Genomic DNA, 22,803 nt, shown 5'->3' with positions numbered 1-22,803 from the left:
CTTGTTGACTTATCACGTAAATGCTATGTCTAAATGTGATAATGACTCTTTTTATATTTATTTAATACTGACATACGAATCCAGCATCAAAATAACACTATGTAAGTAGAAAAAATTGTCATATATAATAATATTTTGATAATTACTACATAACAATATTTGTATTTTTTGTCTCAAGTCGACAAGTTTGCGGTTTAAAACATATTATGATTCATTACCAAGTAAAAAACTGGTAGTTAATTTATGATTGCATGTTTCGTACACTTATAATTTTGGGCAGTATTATATCATCAATTTTAATGTTTGAAACTTAAAAAGAGGATAAAAGCGATTGTATTTAATTTAACAAGTACGCCGAGTACATAAATCATCTTCTTAATTAGTGATCGTTGTTTAGGTTGGACGAGGTTTGCATCCTCTCACGGACCATGGCTCATCGAATCGTCCAACACTTGGGCAGTTGGGCTTAATTGAAACATTGCAGCTAACCCGTTTTTAGAAAGTTTTGGACGAAAGCCAATGGCCGTTGTTCTGTATCGAACACTTGCATGAATTTTTGGTTCAGCACTAAGGTCAAGGTTACTCAAGTGGACGATTAACGCCACTCTGCTTTATAACGCATTAAATTTTGTTTGCGGTTATCTAAGCTGTAGGTTCATCTTTAACACACTCAAATGCTATAATTGTCTTAAAATATATGTGGAGCAGGATATTTGTTGATTAAAATATAGTAGTGCAAAAATGAGTACGTTTTGACAGGGCTTTGACTGTTGTATTTGTTAACCTCCCGACGACATTATTGGTAATTTGTTTATAGTTTTGCGAAAATAATAATAATAAAAATATTCCATCCCAAGTTAAGCAGAGCTTGTAATATGGAAACCAGACAACTGATATATTACTTTTCTTTTGTAAATACATACTTTTATAAATAATTACACTCAAACTCAGAACAAACAGACATGTTTATGCACACAAATGTCTGTCGTGGTTTGGAATCGAACCCCCAACCTTTAGCGTGAAAGGCTACAAGTATCTATCAACCACGCCAACCGGCCCGTCAAATTAATGGTCTGATAATTCGGCTGTTATAAGATAAGCGTCATAATTAAATAAAACCTTTTTTTATCGCTGGAAAAACGTGTTACGCGTTTCCCCTACGGGAACAGTGGAGGGGGTATGTGGGGCTCGCCGGTGTCTAAGGCGCCGAGTGCGCCCCGAACATCGGAATACCCACTAAAAAACCAGCGGTACCCTTTCCGTCTTAACGAGGAGCGCCACGGGATCGCTTTCGCATGCTAACGTGACGCATAATTATATAAAACCTGACCAACGTTAACATTAGCGATTATCTACAATGTGACATACATTTTATGTTATATAATAAATGGCGACAAAACAGTTCAAATATTTATAGTATGGATTACAAAAGTAAGTTCGCGTGATATAATATAATAATACCGCAACTATAGAATTAATATAAAACGTTTGCACTATAGTGATAATTAAATTAGGCAAAATATCATCAAATGAAACGTAGATTTATAAATCACTATTTGTGTATTCCCTGAATATTTGCCAGATATTAAATCCAAAATGGTACTAATTCTGGCCAAACTCCAATCAACTTGTAATCTTTGATAGATCAATAACGTATATGGGTAACGCCTATCTATTCTATCTATTGATCTATGCATCCAAATAGAGTAAAGAATAATTGCGTAAAAGATAAAGCCTATAAAAGAAATTTTAAGAACATTTATAAAATAAATATATCATTAATATCATAAATAATAAATTTAAGATTTTATAATTTTCACTTAATTCATGAAACATTAAAAAAGTAACTTTATTATATATTTTTAAGATTCTTTAATTTAATTATTGTAAATAAAAATATAATCATTAAACTATATTATGTATAACATAATTTAGATTTAACTATAAAATATGATGTTGTTTAGATTAGACAAAGCGATAATATTAAAAGTTAAATGTTCAATGTAAGCAAGATCATAAAAATGCAGGTAATCAGTCTACTATGCCAAATATCCACAGAGCGCAACCTTGGCCGACTGTAGCTGGATTGTATTTTCCACAGGATGTTTACACAAGATATAATTTAAATGTGGAATGACGTATACATGTTATCCTATGTTTAACGGTAACAGTCAGAAAAATAGTGTTTAGTTTATCATCGGCAGCCGGGTGTTGCTTATTTCATACATAAACGCTGGCAATAATTTAGGGGAAGTTATGTAAACAAGAGTAATGACGTTATTAACCTTGAACGCGGCAGCAAAAATATGAAGCAACGAACTATGACTATCCGGGAATCATCTTGTAGTGATTACATCATACCAAATGAATGAAATGACTAAACTTTTACCTCACAGAAGGCTTTACTGTGGATCACGTGTCGATGCTTATTCATCGAACACTGCACTATCATACCCGAAACATAATTTAGTTGATACATTACGTGAATTTATTTATAAAGTAAAGTTATTAAATATAATTCATTAAATTTTCATATAACTTCATTAGGACGTTTTGTAGATGTACAATATTATAACGATGATCAAAAAGTAGAAAGAAGCCAAAACAAAATGTGTTGAGATCGAGACGAAATGACTCCGAATTCGTTTTATTAATGAAGCGTATAGTAATCGAGCTTAAATGAAAAAAAAACGATCGTTATTTAATCCGACTACTGTTTATTTATGTGACTGCGTCTACATTATCGTTTGGTGTGTCGCCTTTCTTAAAATCGTCATCGGTCATGTTTATTTCTGGAGTAGCTATATTGTTTATATACAATACCAAATTAACAGTTATAATTAGCGAGTGTTATATACTAATATTTGATTGACCTTAATCTAATTAAAAATATTTATTTGAAATCCACAGCAACAGTAATAGCCTGTGAATGTCCCACTGCTGGGCTAAAGCCTCCTCTCCTATTTTGAGGAGAAGGTTTGTAGCTTATTCCACCACGCTGCTCCAATTCGGGTTGGTGGAATACACAATTATAGAAGATAATTCGGTTACAAATTTTTAAGGTACTAATAATGATATTATAGTAGTATAATTCTGTATTTTTTATTACAATCAAAATTACAAATCAATATGATAGCTTGAATTTTCGTATCAAAAACTACGTACACATTAAACAAGTTGAACTTGGAGTCCATAACATTAAACACAACAATTAATTATATATACAACTGGTAATTGTACTTGTTGTGTTGTGTTGTATAAGGGTCAGTTTCAAAATCTGGCACTATGATGTCACGGCCCATAATATCGGCAAACGACTAAAGCAGTAAATACGACTTAAATATTGAGGTATAATAAAATAACATTTGGCCCACATATAACTTAAAGACGATTTGGCAAACGCAACTCGCATAAGTACTTTCCTTAAATAATATTATAATGTAAGATTTTGTACAAAAAATATATTTTGATTATGACTCATTGATTTGGGCCGAACGAACCTTTGCATTACAAAATGCTAATTACCGGTAAATCATCACGACATTTTTTTATCTCAGGCACAGTTTAGATATTAATAATACAAATAAAAATATTTAGTATTTTTCTTTTATTTTTAAAGAAACATATTAAAAGGCTCTCTTCTTTTCAACCAAAAACTAAAATTCACATTTATAATCTTGATAAATCTTATAAATTATTTTAAAAGAAAACTCACGAAAATCATATTACTCTGTTTAATATAAATTATTCTACCTTTTTACCCCCTAGCCGTTTCTTTGACCCTTGAAGAATAAAAACTCTTCAAAGTATAAATGATTACTTTCCTTGAAAACATTTGCTCATGATTTCATATAATAAACATGGTACAAGTTACAAAATTGCAGCCACTTATAAGTATGCAATAAGTATTTTATTGCCATAAATTGCTTAATCGATCCGGCATTACTAAGATCGGAGTTGGAAAAAGGATTTGCAACGAAAAAGGTAATGTTACTTGTCACAAAAATTGATCGTTAAGGTACACGACACAATAAATTATAAAATAAACGTAATGCGGAGATTAAAATGCAAGAGTCGTATTGCCCTGAATTCATTGTGATTACAAAATAAAAGGTGGCTGACGCTTGATGAATAAAGGATTTCCGTGTATTTAATCACACCAATTTTAAGACAGGTTTTCCAATTATTTCATTCATTTAATTGTAATATATTTTAAATGGCAATTAGTTATTCTCTAAAATATACATTTTTATTAGACAAATCATATTTGAATATAGAAATTATGTAATACATTTTATGTGAGTTTATTTTTCTTTTAATCCATGCGATGGTAATAAAGGTACAGTAATAACATAGTGTGAAGCATGAGCTAATGCGCACGCTGCCGTGACGCGCTCTGGCACCAAATCGTTTCACAATGCGTTCAGCTTCCAACATGATTTTGGTCGTGATTCAACTCTTGGACATGCTTTGATCACAAAACTTTCAACAGCACTCCTGAGTGTACCCACTCAGGAGAATTTCCATTTAGATTTTATGTATTAAAATTTTTAAACTTAGATTCTTGTCTGCATGGTAAATGCTGCCGATTTTGCTTTTACAAGTTTACTTAAGACTTTTAAATTACTTTCGAATTTCAATTTATTTAAGGATGATGTTATAATTGTTGGTCCGCTTAGAGGTAATTTGACAGGTCAACTAAATCGGTATTTTAATAATCTCGTAAATGTTGTCTGATGTTTTGATACTAACTGTAAATCTTACACCTTCATCAGTCTACCAGGGTTCTTATTAGCATAGCACAAGATGGTCTGAAGTGAGCTCAAGTTAGGCGTCTCGTATTACCGTTACCGTCGATGCGGCGCCAGCTACACGCTAAGACGCTAGTTCATATGTACTCGTAATATAAATAATCATATTCCACATCATAAGTGATATTTGATATTACACACCTGAATATTTCTTACATGTAAACGTTTGCAGACGGTCAAAGGTTGTTCAAAAACTGTTGAACCCAACGTATGTTTGTACATTACTTATTGCGCGCTCTTAAATGTAACTGTGCGTAAATATTAAATTATTTAATATAATTAGTTAATGTGTGTTTAAAGTATGTAAATTGATAATACTTGTAATAAAAATAAAGTATCAGTATGAGTTTATAATAGGCGCCTGGCGCTCGTACTGATATATAAATCGTAGACTCGCGTGGGATGCAATTGTCGGTTCGAGATAACGCCAAAGATGCAACATGAGGGATAGATTGATGATAAATACGACTCCAAGAACGGAAACAATAGTGTTGTTTAAATTTCTTTGATGATTTTAAATAATTACAAAAATTTAAATAACTTTTTCCAACTCAGTATTAATATTACCAACATATAAGACCATTATTAAGTGAACCATTCAAGACACTAAAATCATTTCTTGGATTCTCTTTATATCTCAATTTTCATATTGAGTTTCTTAGTAAATTTTTGTTACATTCTTGTTTAATCCATTCTGCAATGTGAATCGTGAAAGTTATTTTATAAATTTGATTAAAACGAAGACAATACTTTAGAAAAGTTGACTTTGAAGTACTCATTTGAACATTTGCTTTATCGTAGCGAAAAATTTCATTTATAAATGGCATTTAGTGCCAGCATTCCCCATGATTGTTGGAGCGTTCGAAGTAATCAGAGACGCTTGCTGTACTCAATGCAATGATGCGTTACATGCCATTTGAATAACTTTGTATTTTTCAAAGAATAAACCGTGATTATTTTGATATAAAAAGAAAGATGGGATTGTTAAGAAAACGTATTATTTTAACATAACATAAATATATATTTTGTAATGTAAAGTAACCAAGATTATATAACAATGAAACCTAAATGGTGCTCGCTCTAGTTCCCTTTAAGGAATAGATATAGTACTTCTAAATGTAAATGGCATTTAAATGAAAGTGGCTATCAAAATACTGGCACTGTTTTTATAAATATAACTGTTTCATAAATTTATAATTTATTTATATATAATATTCGGTTCAACTTATTGATTTTAAAAATATTTAATACTAATTTAATACATTTGAAAATATTTAAAATCATAATTTATTATATTTACTATTACAATAAAAGTATATCTTTGTAAGGCGTCAGTCTGTCATCGAAGTGTCGATGAATCCATTGTTTTCATTCCAGAGGAGTAATGCGAGTCGTGCGCACTTGCGGCTTGAGTCTCGACCAGCGCAATATCAAAGTACACGCATAGATATTTCCTCTATCGTATCAAACGTACATGTAATATTAGCTAATACTTGGTTTCTATAACCTATCTATCAATAAAATATCTATTTCAACTTCAATGATTTCACTTCACGTTGTCTGGGATTGTCATTGCAGTTACATAAGAAGGCATTGTATCGTTTGATTCATTTGTTAACTATGTACCATCTTAGACTCGGTTTGCTAATGATTTGTTTTGGCCAAAGTGTACCTAAAACTTTTAAAAATGTAAAGTATTTTATACTAAATAATGAAAATGTTTTTAAAACATTATAATTCTTCGAGACCGACATACATTCTTGGGTTTTTCATGTTTACGGCCATGTGCTCGATCGAAAAACGTCGCCCGCAGCATTGAATTAAGATAACGATTTTATTAGACTCTTATTCAATTTGTAAAATGTTTGCCTTTATCTCTGATACTTATGCGCGCTTTCTCCGAAGGTTTATATACTTCTTAGAAAGAATGTGTATAATCAATTTATTTCCATTAAAGTTTATAAAACCTGCTTTAGTTGCATCATATTGTGCTAATAGAAAAGCCAAGGTTTGACGTGTAATAAATATTTTGAATCAATTTAAACATGCCTTATATTAGTTTCACTTTATACAATCATATGCAATACAATTCTAGGAAATTGTTTTTAATCTAGTTCTTATCTTCTTACCGATTTGAATTTTTTGCAAGTACATTTAATTCGCATGATATTTGGGTATCATTGAGCAGATATAAAAACAGAGTTTATATGTGGACCTCTTCAAAGAATTCAAAAAAAGAGCCTCGAATTAAGGTTAATTTATTTTTATTTTGACTATTCCCATACAATTACAATTTTTTAGTTTTATAACTGTAATTTATATTATTTGATCTTCACGGATCTGCTGTTTCAATTCTATCCATGTCAAATATATTTTTCCCGTAGATCCCGTATTGTCTCGTAAATCCCCTACTTTATATGCCTCTGTCCTTATATAAGTCCAGGCTACAATTATATCAAATTCCATTCCAAACAGACAGTCGTAGTTACTATTGCATTTATAAAATTATAATAATCTGATGATTATAAATAAACGTATAATAGAATAAAATTTACCAATAGAAGTATATTGTAACATAATATAGCTTAAAATATTTCACATGAACAAATATTTTTTCACTATCGTGAATTTTATATTACCGTCATCAAAATAAACAGACAAATCCTTATATAATCTGTTACGTCGTGACATTAAAATTTCGGTACGATAAGACGACAATATGTTTACTTTGAATATTACTTGAAAAATAGTCTTCCGTGATCGTATAACATGAACTTGGCCTCTGACTATTCTTGAGATTGGGTCAAGCAGCTTTTATAGATGATTGCTGCGCGTTCTATGTTCTATATTCATTGAAACAATTAATAATATAGCGTAATAAATCTAACTTGTGTATTCAACTTGCTTGATCTTTAATAAGGATGTGAAGTACGCTGAGGGAATATACGTTTATTTGATATAAATGTAATGGTGATTTAATGAACGTATTTGTATTGATACTGCTATGGGAACGTGTTGCTGTTTATGGCAAATTAACCGGGAATGCCCTGTCTAGGAAAGCCGAGATGGCCCTGTGGTAAGAACGCGTGAATCTTAACCGATGATCGTGGGTTCAAACCCGGGCAAGCACCACTGAATTTTCATGTGCTTAATTTGTGATTATAATTCATCTCGTGCTTTACGGTGAAGGAAAACATCGTGAGGAAACCTGCATGTGTCTAATTTCACTGAAATTCTGCCACATGTGAATTCTACCAACCCGCATTGGAGCAGCGTGGTGGAATAAGCTCCAAACCTTCTCCTCAAAAAGAGGAGAGGAGGCCTTTAGCCCAGCAGTGGGACATTCACAGGCTGTTACGGTATATGTACCTTAATATTTAAGTACTTAGCGTATCTATCTGGCGAAATAATGTATCGAAAAACGAAATTTCCGATATGAGTATTTTAATTATTATATCTAAATCTTCAGTGAATAACTTAACATTACATCACAAGTCGTTTTTTTTTTTCTTAAAATAACTACATAAATTAATTATAACTTGATTTTTTTCACTTCAAATCTAATTGAAGACAGTCACAATATAATGTGAACATATGTCACTTTTGAAGTTATTTTTAATCTAAAATAAAAAAGACATATCAACATAACGCTTTCTTCATACCCTTTAGATTTGAATCGGAAATATTATTTATTCAGGTTGTTTGTTATTTATAAGATTCACTTGTTAAACATAGCGTCAAAGTTCCTTCTCCTTCAACTTCCAGGCTCTATGTCAAATTTCATTACGACCAGTTCTGAGGTTTATTCGTGATGAGTTAATAAACAGACATTTAATTAATTATTATCGTATTTATGATATTAGTGTGATTGATTTTATTAGATAGTTTCTCGTCATGATTACTAAATAAAGAAATAAGTAAACATAAAATTAGTAATTCCCATACAACATAAAAAGTAAAAGCATAATTAGACGAAGATCGAAATCAATCGATTTTAAATTTATTTGTCACATTTAAAGATAAAATAATTTCAAATAGGAGTTTTAACGTCGATAATAAATATTTAACAACCGCATCAACATAAAACATCATATGGTGAAATAATACATTAAAATAATTGAATAGGGATGTGGTACAGTATCGATGTCATCGTAATTCAAAGTTACATAGGAGAGGAGTGCGGGTCTAGTTCATGATTAACTTCTTCCGTGTACAGGGTCAACAATCAGGGGTCACGGCGTACGCTAGGACCAGGGAATGTTCGAAATACCGTTAATATATGTATATACGACTTTCACTATCCCATAGGATATTAAATTAAATGCGGAGTCCATAAAATATTTTCATTCTTTACTTGGAGTGCCGATAAATTTGAGGCGTATTTCAATTAGTTTTTATATGCACTCTTGAGAAAAGAAAATACATTATTTCTTTATTTTTTTATTAAGAACAGCTATGAAAAAATAATAATTGCTCGTAATGGGTAATTATTATTATAATTATCTATTTACTAAAATAAATATTATATATTCTAAATTTATTTCAAGTAATAGTTTTATTTACTTTTTCTATACTTAGTCGTGAGAACATTTCCGCGATCAAATCTGTGCACGGATAATATTCGGTGTGAAGATTTGTTCAGAGAATTTCAGAATAGTTAATCAAAATGCGTCTCGTTAAATATAGGGTTCGGTTAAAATGCAGCTCGTGAATTTTCACATTGTAGGTATTTTACAGAGTACAGTAATTGGTATTATTACGATACCAAACAGGTATTGAACGTAAACCATATCAAGTAAAATTTTGGCTCCACTTTATTGATAAAATATCTTTAAAGAAAGTCGGAATCTTATCGTATTTTTATTATTGTTTATATTCCAGGTATATTTTTATATTCATTATTTGCTAAAGTTGATATTCTCTTAGGGCTTGTAATATAAATATGATGATGTCGACATCGTTAACGATTTCGGTCACGATTTAAAAGACCGAGAAATGTTTATGATCCTTGTTTGACTGTTTACATATGCTTCTAATAATAGTGATTTAAATTTTTTATGTACAAAAAGTGCCAGTGTTGCTCTTATTTCTAAATTCTTGCTACCTTTAAAAGATTCACTTAGCAGTTTTTTTTTATAATTATTCAATTCCCAAGAGAGCAGACATTGTCACCTGCGCAGGACTTATTATAGTACACAAATGCATTCTCTATTCCCTTACTCTCATAATTCAATATAACCGCAACTCCGAAACGGCCGGAAAGAGTCGCAGGCATGCGCAGAATCAACGCCACTGAGAATTGCTCGACGAAAAAACATAATAACTTTTTATTGACACGACCTGGGGGTTTGAACCCAGGACCTCAGGATCTGCGGCTTTATAATTTGACTACTAGACGAACGAGGGTAGACTTAATAAAAACAGAGCAAACAAACGATGATGCTCTAGACTGTCGGAACGCTTGTGCAGGACCACTTTTATAATTTGTAACGCCTGTCTGCACATCTATTCGCTGTTAAGTTGACAACCGCTCAAGGTATTTTAAAAAGGAAAATCAATTTTTACTTTACAAAAACTTTAAATGAAAGGGTTCTTGCAGAAAAAGCTTTACTCGAAATATTAAAAGAGGTATACAGATTAAAACAAGTGTTAAGTGAAGATTTTAAGCATTTAGAAATTAGACGAATTTGGTACTTTTTGTACACAAAAAATTAATAACTTATTTTTAATTAAAAAATTAATAATTTATAAAAATACTATCACTATTATTAAAAGCCTATGTAAACAGTTAAACAAGGATCTTAAACATTTGTCGGTCTTTAAAATCATATAATAAAATAGATCAATTCACAGTAGGTAACAACTTATTTCCGAACGCTATACGGGAAGGTTATTTTTACATGTCAACAACAATGTCATTATGCAATAAAGTCGTTTTATTAATCAATAGAGCACAGTGGGTCCTGCAGTGTGCTAACGACACTCTTCCTTCACCTCTATTGGTTCTGGTCTTTGCACTTTGCCAAACCGTGAACAGTAAAATGTTACTTATAAATATATCATCTGGACTATCGTACGTGGAATGAAATACATATACATGTTTTAATTATTTCTTCTATCAATTGCTTATTAATGACCAGATTTTCACGTCTATTAACAAATATCTTAATAGTTCCCTTGATATGGAAGTAGAATTCAATTAGAAAAAAATATTATAGATATTTAGTCGCGTTGATAAATAATTTAATAGACCGCTTACTATGCACATAGTAATACAACGCCAGGCTTAAAAAATAATATTAATTACAAATGTAAAGATTTTTGTTAATGTAAATGCGTTAATAATATTATTGGCAAATGTAACCTATTTAACGTAAGAGCTATTCTAAACCTGGACGCTGTTAACCGGTAGTTATTGTGTGAGGACGCTAACTAAACGCTAACGATGTTTACAAAATGTGTCACGTTTGTTTTACAAGCAATACATAGTTACGATTAAATCAGCAATTTATTTACAAGACACCGTTTCAAATGTCCGCCTCGAAATTAATTTCTTTCATTTGATAAAATTATATTTTTAATTAATATTAGACATAACACACGAAAGTATCTTAAAAAAAATTAAGTTATAATAAAACATAATTACTGTTATGCAAGCACAACCAATGTGATACAAATAAACGACATATAATAAGTAAACATTGCACCTGCACACGTCGATATTTCAGTTTCACTTTCAGTTTTGATCTTTGTTTATCCAAATCTTTGGGATACAAACTATAACTCACTATTAAAGGTCCAATTTATATTCAACAATTGTAAACTAGGTAATAAAATATTTATCGTGTGTGCTCTCGCGCAATACCGGCTTCGCTTTGACAACGACACGCGCTCTCCGTTGCGGGCAATCAGTGACTGAACGGTCTGAACGTTTCGTTGAGTCGGACCAGTTATTATGCGCCCACTGTTGCCATCAATAACTTCAGTAACACGTGGGACTTGGTATGCTGAGGGACTCGCCGTGATATCGCACACGCAGGATACATCTCTTATCGGTGCATCGCGGTAAAAGTAGATGAATCATCACAATTAGATTTTACGCATGACATCAGCGAATCGCGCCCGATGTAAACAAGAGAATCTACCCAAACCGGCACTTCAAATACACGCTTGAAACTTAAGCTGCTCACAAAGTCTACACTGGTCGTGATAGTTATCTGTATAAAACAATTTGCAACGACAGTTACTTGGAATGTATCTCTGAAGTACGTGGATGCGATCTGGCAAAAAAGGAGATGTTACTACAGCGGCTTTTTTCAAGTTGCTCTGGACCAAAATATCAACACGATCATTTTGAATTAATTTCTTTCCCTAACTTATACACACGATATTATCTTTATAGAACTGACCTGTTACCTGATTGTACATATATGTTACCTATTATGATGAGATTATTATTGGGCAATAGAATATAAAGGATTACTTTATCTTTTAAACATTATTTTATTTTCATTATTATATCATTATTATAAGACGTGAATCTCAACCGAGAATTACGAATTCCCGGGTAAGCAAAAAAGGAGAGGAGGAGCACCAGTGGGACATATGCAGGACGTTACTTTTACTTAACTTTACATTATTATTTCAAGTATTATTAGAAGCGTTAATGACCTCGTTGAAAGAACAAATGGACGAAAACTAAAATCGTAGGTTTCAATTAAGCTTAATTAGTACCTATATATAATTCATTGAATATTTGGTGGTGTAACCGTAAGGAAACTTTCTTGTTTCGAATGAAATTCTTCCACATTTATATTTATCAACCAGCAGTATAACAGCGTGTTTATATTCTTTCTGATCACGAAGAGTAGCCTGGCAGTGAAACAATTACTCGCTGTTACTATTACTAGATATAATATTAAATAGTAATATGTAGGTAGTAGTGATAGTTTGCAGTAGCAGTAATGACATACTGATATGTTTCAAAGTTCTTTAGAATGTGTAATGCTCTAAAGTTTATTCATAATTCATGGTTCACACAGAGAAACCGTGATGAGAGCTGTTATGGCCGAGTGGTAACAAGGGGTGAATCTTAATCGATGCTTACGGGTCCAAATTTGGAAAAGCACCACTGAATTTTCATATTCAATTTGTGTTCATAATTTATCTCGTGCTTGGCTGTGAAGGAAAATATCGTGAGGAAACCTGCTTGTAGTGGATGAAAATCTGCTACGAGTATCCACCAAGGAGTATCCGCATCGGAGCAACTTGATGTAAAAGTAACAGCCTGTAAATGTCCCACTGCTGGGCTAAGGCCTCCTCTCCCTATTTGAGGAGAAGGTTTGGAGCTTATTCCACCACGCTGCTCCAATGCGGGTTGGTGGAATACACATGTGGCAGAATTTCGATAAAATTAGACACATGCAGGTTTCCTCACGATGTTTTCCTTCACCGAAAAGCACGAGATGAATTATAAACAGAAATTAAGCACATGAAAATTCAGAGGTGCTTGCCCGGGTTTGAACCCACGTTCATCGGTTAAGATTCACGCGTTCTTACCACTGGGCCATAAGGCCTCCTTTCCTTAAAAAGGAAAGGAGGCCTTAGCTCAACAATGGGACAACCACTTTACAGCGAGAAAAACATAATAAAACACTCCTTAGAGCAATAATAATAAATAATTAATATGATATAGTAAAGAGTAAACATTACTAATTAATTTCCTTGCACATTGCACGTGTGTTTGTAAATGCCTCTTGTTCTTATCAATGTGGGTCGGGCTTTGTCGATGCAATGTTTTCTTAACCAGAAACCACTTCAAAGAGTCTAGGTCCGTCGTGCCATCTACTTTATCAAATTTTCATATATCTTTTAATATGGTAGAACATTGATTACAATTAATATTTAGTTTTTTATATGACGCTATTTATTCGTTGTCTGCGACTGATTTGTTTTCATTCGACCCAAACATTTTTTTTTTATAATATAACTTTAAGTTTATAACTGTTTCAGTTTGTAACTGAATTTAAAAATAATAAATTATATTATAGTATCAGTACAAAACTTAACGATAAGAAAATATTATTTCAATACTTATAAGTTCGTATTTTCCTTCAATGTCACGACATTAAATTAACATTCACGATAAAGATATATTATGATGATAAGTAAAACTCAGAATCAGACGTCCATCTATAGATGTTAAATCATATATTATGATAAACGAATTCTTCTTTACACGATAAAGTGCTTTTAAACGATATGATAAGACTGTATATATGACAAACATATATTTAAGTTGCAAATGTACCTATATCGTTTATCGTTCAGTTTAATATTTAACAAGCTATTATTGTTTCGCTTTTAGTGCAATGTTTTAGTTTTTAAATACTGCACTAAATATTACAACGAAATAAGATGAAAAAAGAAGCTTATACGAATCAAATCGAGCGAGACAGTTCTTACATCAGAAAAATACATATTAAATAAATGTCAGGAAAGCGATTCCGAATAACTCTGCAAAATGTTGTCCCACTGACAACATTTTGCACTCCTCTTACAAATGTATTTATTGATTATTCAAACAAACATAATACTGATTGTGATTATATTTCAATAGAAAATTAAAAGTGTAGATCAATATGAATGGCGTGAATGGACAGGAAAATAAATCATGTTGTAATGTCTGAGGTGTTGTTCCTCAAACACAATGTTTAAATATTAGTCTCCTATCCTCCAAGTGTAGGTGACCAGGGCCATGTTAGGACATGCGGAAGGTTTATACAAAGGGTTTGTAGCTCTTTTAGAGATCAATAAAAAACACAAAGAGCACTGTGTTTTTAGGGTCTGTGCTTGGCACCTTAAGGAAGTGAAGAAACTAGTAACAACTATGTTTATGTAACAACAATAAATATTTTAATTACAACATAATGTAGACATTAACACTACTGAAAGCACCTTTATGTTCCAGGCTAAAGGTTCTTACATATAAAACCCACGGCATAAACTACACAGATTTTTTCTCAAATTCCACCATCCATCTTAGTTTGTATTTGACGGCAAGACATACATATTTAAAAACACTCTATTAATATAACCAAACCGTATAATCATGGTTAAGATATTTCTATTATCTGCGATCTCTTACGTTAAGAGTTTACAGTTGTTCTAAGCTCATGATACTCGTATTATAACTGGTTGATTGATGATTACAGCTCAGCATAAATAAAATGAAACGATTTTTTATTTTATTTTAAATTCTTTAAATTAACAAATTAATTAAAAACTTTTAACACTGAACTCTTTGGATACTTTAATGTGATTTTTTTTTCATTTCTATTACTACGCTATTAATAATGTGTTATCAAACGTAGCTCTTCCATTTATAACAGATAATTTGTAAAACACCAGTGTTTAATCTTTGTTATTACTTTTTTACCTGTTATTTATTATTGTACCTGTTTCACAGAGCAAATTACATAATACGTTATAGGTATACTATTGTATAAATGAATAATTATCTATTTATATACGATTTTATATGATTTATTTATTATCAAAACAATTATATCTATGAAAACATATATACTTAGTATGTGTTGCGTATATTGCAAAATTTTAATAAAGTTAATTTGCAATAAATATTTATTAATATAAAATCAAAAGTAATAATAGAAATAATTTAAATATATAAATGTGGTTGTGAGTGTATGTGTAGTTGTGTTTTGATGTGTCATCCTTATTATCCTTAAATTAATACTGCACCTCTAAATGATAAAACGAAAGCCTCCTCAAATTTTCAAGACTCCATGTCCTGTCATCCATAGTGTCAGTCAGAACAGTGCCTTTTACATGTATATATAGATGGCCAATTCGAGAGTTGTGTTTATTTGTACAGTAATCTTGGCGCCTAATGTATTAGATTCTCTTATTACCACATCATGCACGGATTGAAAATGTAAACGGCATGAAGGTGTTAATTTGGTCGATGAACATAGCACTCACCTTGGTTAAGGTCAATAGCAGTGGTAATGAGTTCACATTCTCATAATACAGGCAAACTTGCTCATTTAACACAAGCGATTAGATAACATCTACATAACTATTATATTGCGATGTCAATTTATAATTGTGCGATCTTATTATATACCATTCGTATGGCGGAAAGATAACATCAAAGGCAGTCATTATAGTGATAAATGACAATTGTCTTGTCCTTTGAACACAATGTATGCCATCTTGTGCAATACTATTCTTCGCCTGCTTATAGTCATTAAGAATTATTGTCAGCGACGGTATTGATATTTGAATTGAATGCTTCCATAGACGCCGCAAAGTTATCATATAGATTGATCAGTAGATAAATATTCTTGTTATGGTGCAAATTATTACCGATCAACACGGCAGCACCATTCGACTAGGTACGAACATTTGACTTTTCTGTTAAAATTATTCATATAGAATTTAAGCCGTGACTTCATTATACAAATATGTGGGCAAGTGAAAAAAGTTACTCATCAATCCTTTGCATGCAAAAATACCGCCTTACGTTTCAAGAGCGATGCGTCTGACACGTAACAATGCGTAAACACAAACGCAAAGGATGTTACGATCGAGTTGACGGCGACGTTTAATCACTAGATGCCTTTATACACGACTTGTGGCAAGCCATAAATAGTAATATACACAAAGCGATGATGTCTGTTTCTCGAAGTTGACAAGCTCTGATGCGTCATCAGCACGAGCCGGCGCATGCTGTGCAGTACGTCTTATGGAATCGAACACTTGATCCAAAGCCACCCACGAATACGCCTCCATTGCTTTAAAAACAACGTCATAAAATATCGAATTCATAGCAAACTTCAATCGCACAAGGTGTAAGGAATCTAATAATCCCATAAATAATTTATGAAATTCTTGAAAAATACAAAGTATTTAATTAATTGTTGTTTTTAATTTCAATTAATGGTATCAGATATTAATTGTATATCTGATACCATTAATTGATTATGTAAGTATTTGTAGTATGTTCGACGTTAATGATGTTTTGCTTAAAGTGATTTTATCCATTAAGTTGATTAACAAACTGCGACGTTATGCGCTGTGTACATACATAATGCAAATCATAAAATACGATTTGCAAAAGATTTACATTCAAGAAAATAAACTAATACAAATTAATTTTGATTTGAACTAAGTATTTATACTATTAGAAGCGTATAAATGTTGTCATAAACTGTTCATTTTTAATTTATAATTGAGATAACTTTTGTATTTAACTGGGATTGATAAACGAATATATTTGAGATTTTAACTATCACTTTAATGTTAAGAAACCTACAAGAAAACTTAGTCGGTTTAGTTTTTATATTTAACAATGTCTATGATTTCAGAACTATTTTAAGCACTTCATCATAATTTGTTTTGAAACAATAATTAATAAACGTTTCCTGTTTAGAAACCAGTATGAATTGTTCTAGTATAATATTAAATTTATAACTATAATTATAGAAAAAAAAAACAATTTAAACTTTTATATTTTCCTTAACACTGAATATTTATTTAGATCAAACCAAAAATATATGCCTACCAATAATTTTCTTTAGTTTACGATTGTATAATTTTGTTTGACTTAACAGCCGGTGAAATATATTTTCGCTTTGAGATAAAAGGCTAATTTATAATTGCGTCAACACATTTTATACGTTACACAGTTATATTGCACTTATACAAAACAAAAAAGTAATACCTAACTAACCATAACAATGTCAAAAATTAATAAAAAACACGACTGCCTTGCCAGAATACGAACTAAAAAGTACATCATTTATCACCAGTGTCCTTTGCTATGGGTTAACAAATCTGTTTAGCCTTCGGGTTTTTAAAAGTTATAGTGGAGTTAATAATCTCACATACATATATAAACCCTGAAAACATTACACTCCTTCTTTGGGCAGTCGTGTGCGAAAAGCTAAATCTAAACAGAAATACACAAATAAATAAATAAAATAATACATGCCGATCAAAAGGTGGTCTTGTGATATTAAATCAAGATGTTGATAATTTACAAAAAATAAGCAGTACTATTTTGAACTCAATTCGAATCTATACCTAATAATGAAAACCGACAAACGGTTATACGCTATTACGGTGATATTATTAACGGCGATGCGTGTATCCTTCAAACGTCACATGTCATTTCAAAATAGACCTAAAGTATAAAATAAAAAAATCTTATAATCTGCCATGAGATAACTGTTATGTCGTAAGTTAGCGAGCTTTCTACAATTGTGAGAATCACTTTGTGAGTGAGAATCAATTTATAATAAAATTCATAATATTTCGATATCATATAATTTAAACTATATTATCCCGTGATATTTTATGAGATTATGAAGATTGGTGAGAATTCTGTGCATTTGTAGTCACTAAATATAAGTAGGTATATATAAAAATAGTATTAGTGTTTTCTCTTTCCGGCGTCTTACTTTGTCTATATACTCGTATCTCTTATTTACGAATTTACGAAAAAGTTCGTACATGGATTACAAACGAACTGTGAAATGATCTAGAGATCATTGCGTTAAAAAAGTTAGCGCCATAACAATAAAATGTTTATTAACACCTTCAGTCATTTATATTCGAAATTTATCGATCGTCAATGGTCTCGATTTAGAAAATGATAGATATTATTGAATCTGTGCCAATATTGCATAACCTTCTGACATATGTACGCAAATGAAATTCTCTCGAAACGATTGTTATGACTACTTTGTATCCGTTCTTTTAAAAGTTTTGCAACGTTGAGAAAAATAAGTTGTCTCTTATAATGGATGGATGGATGTATCTACTTGTGAGGGAGAGGTCAGGTGCTAGTAACCCTATATCCTTTTCTGTACCCCTGAAAACGTGTGTACAAAATTTTATGATGACGAGTTTAGTACTCAACACGTGAAAGCGTCACAAACAAACAAACTCGATTTCACACAAACATATATTATGTAAATTATTGATATTGACCCTTGTTTTCTTATCGTAAATATGTATTAATAAAATAGAAGTAATAATTAACATTCTGTACGTGAATCATGGACTATATATAGTTTTAAGTAACCTCATATTGACATACCATTGTTGATAATTTGATCCATTCGGAAATTCCTTGTCTCGATACCATCAAAACTAGCTCGAGATAAAACAAAAAAGATTAGTTTTATTCAAAGCTACTTTATTTAATTACGTAAGATAATTTCTTATCTTTTACTAGATAGAGATACGTGCACTATCGAAATATTTTTCTACGACCCCAACAGAAATTTAATATTTACGTTATATTTTTCATTGCAAGCATAGAAACCGGATAATATTTATTTATATTATTTTGGGTAGGAGTTCTGTGAATCTATTTTTTATTTATTACTAATTCTAACACTACACTTTTCGGCCATGCCACATTTCGAGTTATAATTAATTTGCGTTGTTTCGCTCTGTTTTTTGTGAATTTAAATTATAATTAAATATAATTTAGATAATAGTATATATTAAAATTTATTACCCTTTTTTTCTAATCTACTTTATAGTCTTTGTGATACAACCATGGATCCTGTGACGTCATGGTTCTACTTAAAATGCTTAATATGTGTACATAGGAAACGCCGTAGTTCGTGTACCATCATTTAAAAATATAAAATAAAATATAAACTTATTATATATTATTATAAAAAATCGATGTGTAATTTATGAATAATAAAAACCTATTCACACACTAATGGTTCACAAAATAATTACAGTATTAATAGAGTTTAGCTGTACTGCTATTATTCATTATGAAGTAATGGCTATTAATAGTTACTTTGATAATAGTCTACAGGTAATTTATGAATGTTAATATTAATGCTATATACAGTGTAATCAAACATCTTAGTTAAGCTATGCTCATTCCCCCAATTAAATAACTGTATATATTTAATTTATGGAATTCTTAATTACTTTGAATGCAAATGTATTTTTTATAATAGTAAATAAAATAAAAGAATGAATTTGAATTATTTTGTACTTTAAATTAACGAAAAATTAATGGTTTTCTCAAAACAACGTTAAAAAAAAATTGATGAAAAATCAATGGAGGTCTCGCTTTGTTTACGTTAAAATATTTATAAGAAAAATTGAACAGTTTTATACTGTCTCATATGCACTAAAAGTAGAAAAAATATTTAAGTCCTAAACGTTTAAATTCCTTAAAATATAGAAAAACTAAGTTAAAGTAATCAGTAAAGGTTCCAAAAATGATTTTTACTTTGATAACTTTGGATTTGATAAATTGTTTAGCGTTGAGAAACGAAACGTTTACTTATTTTTAACTCTAATATATAAAAAAATTGAATAATCGCTTCTTTTCGTATTCCACACTTTCACGCATTGTTTATCCAATAGAATTATTATAACGTGTCATTAATTAAAATTTACGCGATTTAAGTAAATTAAATAGTGCGCCAATCGTATATGATATTTTTTTACAAAAAAATGTATGCATTGCAACTCACACCGGGAATTAGTTAATCTTCTTAATAAATAGAAACGAAATGATTGTATGTTTATCCTCTTTGCGCTGTCAAACCATTCCTCTAATGGAGATGAAATTCTATTGATGTGTTCTATGTACGCCCACGAATGTTCCGGGACAAAAAAACAAGATTTTTTCCTTGTATATTTACCTATGTAATCTTTTTATATACACTCTTATTCTACCCGTGCGATGCTGAGAAGGGTAGCTATAATAGTATTTTATAAAATTAACATAATGACTTCAACTAGATGAAATTACATCATGAAGAGCGGTCGTGCAAAACAGAATCCTTAAGACTGATTTGCATCACGATTTAAACATACGATGACCTTTTGTCTTTACAATAAGTGGAAATAGTAAAGGGAAATCTGATTGTCGAGCAGGTAACGGCGCCGAAGTTTCCAGTGGTGATCAAGATCGGGCACGCGCACAGCGGCGTGGCCAAGGTGAAAGTGGACTCTTTGGCCGACTTCCAGGTACCACTGCACATTTATACCCATTATCTGCAAACTGCAGTTTCAGTTGCACCGTACAATGGACTGATAATGCTCTATAGACGCTTTGTTCTGCAGTCACGTTTAAGATTAGATAGAAATAAATGTATTATTCGTAATTTTCTTATTATCAACCTTGAGTTTATTTGTAAATTATCTTTTATAATTATGTATATACGTATAGTTATCTCTACCCTATATATATTTGTATTTGGATTATTTGAAGAGCAGCGATATTAAAAAAAATCTCTTAAATATCTTGGTATTATTTATATATATTGTTTGTTTTGAGTAATAATAAATGATTTTTGTAACACGTTAGTTACTCACTTTGTTTAGATGTTCTATTACGACATACGAGAAGGTATTTTAAGATATTTTAAGAATGATCCCGGGTATTGTTAATTTGATAGTATATTGTTTTATAGTTTGTATCGTTAATCATACCCTTAATTGTTTTAATTAAATTTATCTCATTTATTGAGTATTATTGTTTCATTTTAAAATTATATGTAACGAATTAGTAAAATATTATATTTATTATTCTAAAATAATCGATTTTATAGGATATAGCAGGTGTCGTTGCTATGTTGGGAACATACTGCACTGTGGAACCATATATCGATGCTAAGTATGATATCCATATTCAAAAAATTGGTACCAACTACAAGGCCTTCATGTAAGTAGCGCCATATTATTTCAAACTAAAATAAAATTTGTCTAAATTACTTTCATACCTTTTTTATTACAAATATTAAAATATGACTAGAATATTAGTTACAATTATTTTACTATTATAATATATACTTATATTACACTGTCTATGTGTTTGCTGATATTTTAAAATTAAAGTCGTTTTTGAAAATATATTATAAAATTTCGTGCATAGGTGCAATATTACACGAGTTTGATTACTATAACGTGCTATGTACTATTATTAAATAAATCGCCTGACGGATTATAAGAATTCAGAATTCAGATGTAATATAATCACATGTTTCACGCAGGCGCTACACGCGACGAGACGCGAGTGTAACATTTATATATTCAACTTCAAATAATTTTTGTATAATAATAATAACTTTGTACTTTTTAGGCGCAAATCTATATCTGGTAATTGGAAAACCAATCAAGGATCGGCAATGCTTGAAGCTATTGGCATGAATGATAGATACAAAATGTGGATTGATGAGGTATAACAAAGAATATTATCCATCAATATCTTTACCCCTAAAATATTGTTAAAGATATGGATTTACAGATTTTATCCATTTGTTGTCTATGGCAAAGTTCATGATTGAATATTTTATTGTTGTAAATATTTTTAGGTGAGTGAGATATTTGGCGGTCTTGAAGTTTGCGCCTTGGAACTGGTAGTCGGGAAGGACGGTCGCGAGCATATCATTGAGCTCAATGATTCGGCCACTTCGTTTATGGGAGATACTCAAGAGGAGGACCGGCGCTATCTTTCAGAACTTGTCTTCCAACGTATGCAGGTATAAGTTTAGCTTAAATAGGTTAAGTCTTTCCTACAGGATGTTTATATTTATTTCTTAATTTAACATTAAATAAATGTCAATATTGTCACTTATATGGACAACTGCCAATTAACAAATACAAATGCCATGCCATGCAACATCTTCAGGGAGACTGAAGCATAAAAATACCATAATTTTTATTTAATTAATTTCACTGGTTTCAGTCCGTTTGCCGACCTGGAATTACCAAGACTACTTCCCGGAGCTCTGTGTCCGGTAGCGGCGCAGCATCACCCGAGGATCGCCCTGGAGCGCCGGGTGGTCCACCAAGTGTACCTCCCCCAGTTCCTCTAGCTACTGCTACCAGCATCGATCGCCCTCTGCCACCGATACCAGCGGAACCCTCTCAGCCACCACCACCACCGCTCACTCGCCGCGATTCTCAAGGTGATTCT

At 31.3% G+C, this 22,803-nt stretch overlaps 2 protein-coding genes across 4 annotated transcripts in view; one reads left to right on the top strand and one right to left on the bottom strand.

Annotated features, from left to right (window-relative positions):
• LOC126768461 (tissue inhibitor of metalloproteinase) overlaps positions 1-11,741 on the bottom strand; it is a 36,446-nt gene extending 24,705 nt beyond the window's left edge. The window contains exon 1 of one of the 2 annotated variants that reach the window (XM_050486577.1): positions 11,519-11,741. The gene's annotated coding sequence lies outside the window, so the exon portion shown is untranslated. The remainder of the gene's footprint in view (positions 1-11,518) is intronic. The other variant, XM_050486578.1, reaches the window with a different exon arrangement.
• LOC126768458 (synapsin) overlaps positions 1-22,803 on the top strand; it is a 66,444-nt gene that overhangs the window by 40,380 nt on the left and 3,261 nt on the right. For both annotated transcript variants that reach the window (XM_050486573.1, XM_050486572.1), the window contains 5 exons: positions 20,760-20,852; positions 21,437-21,549; positions 21,967-22,063; positions 22,199-22,366; positions 22,573-22,795. In XM_050486573.1, the coding sequence (XP_050342530.1) occupies positions 20,760-20,852; positions 21,437-21,549; positions 21,967-22,063; positions 22,199-22,366; positions 22,573-22,795 (694 nt within the window). The remainder of the gene's footprint in view (positions 1-20,759; positions 20,853-21,436; positions 21,550-21,966; positions 22,064-22,198; positions 22,367-22,572; positions 22,796-22,803) is intronic.

Source organism: Nymphalis io, chromosome 5, assembly GCF_905147045.1.
Source record: "Nymphalis io chromosome 5, ilAglIoxx1.1, whole genome shotgun sequence".
NCBI lineage: Eukaryota > Metazoa > Arthropoda > Insecta > Lepidoptera > Nymphalidae > Nymphalis > Nymphalis io.
This window is presented reverse-complemented; position numbering and strand designations above follow the sequence as displayed.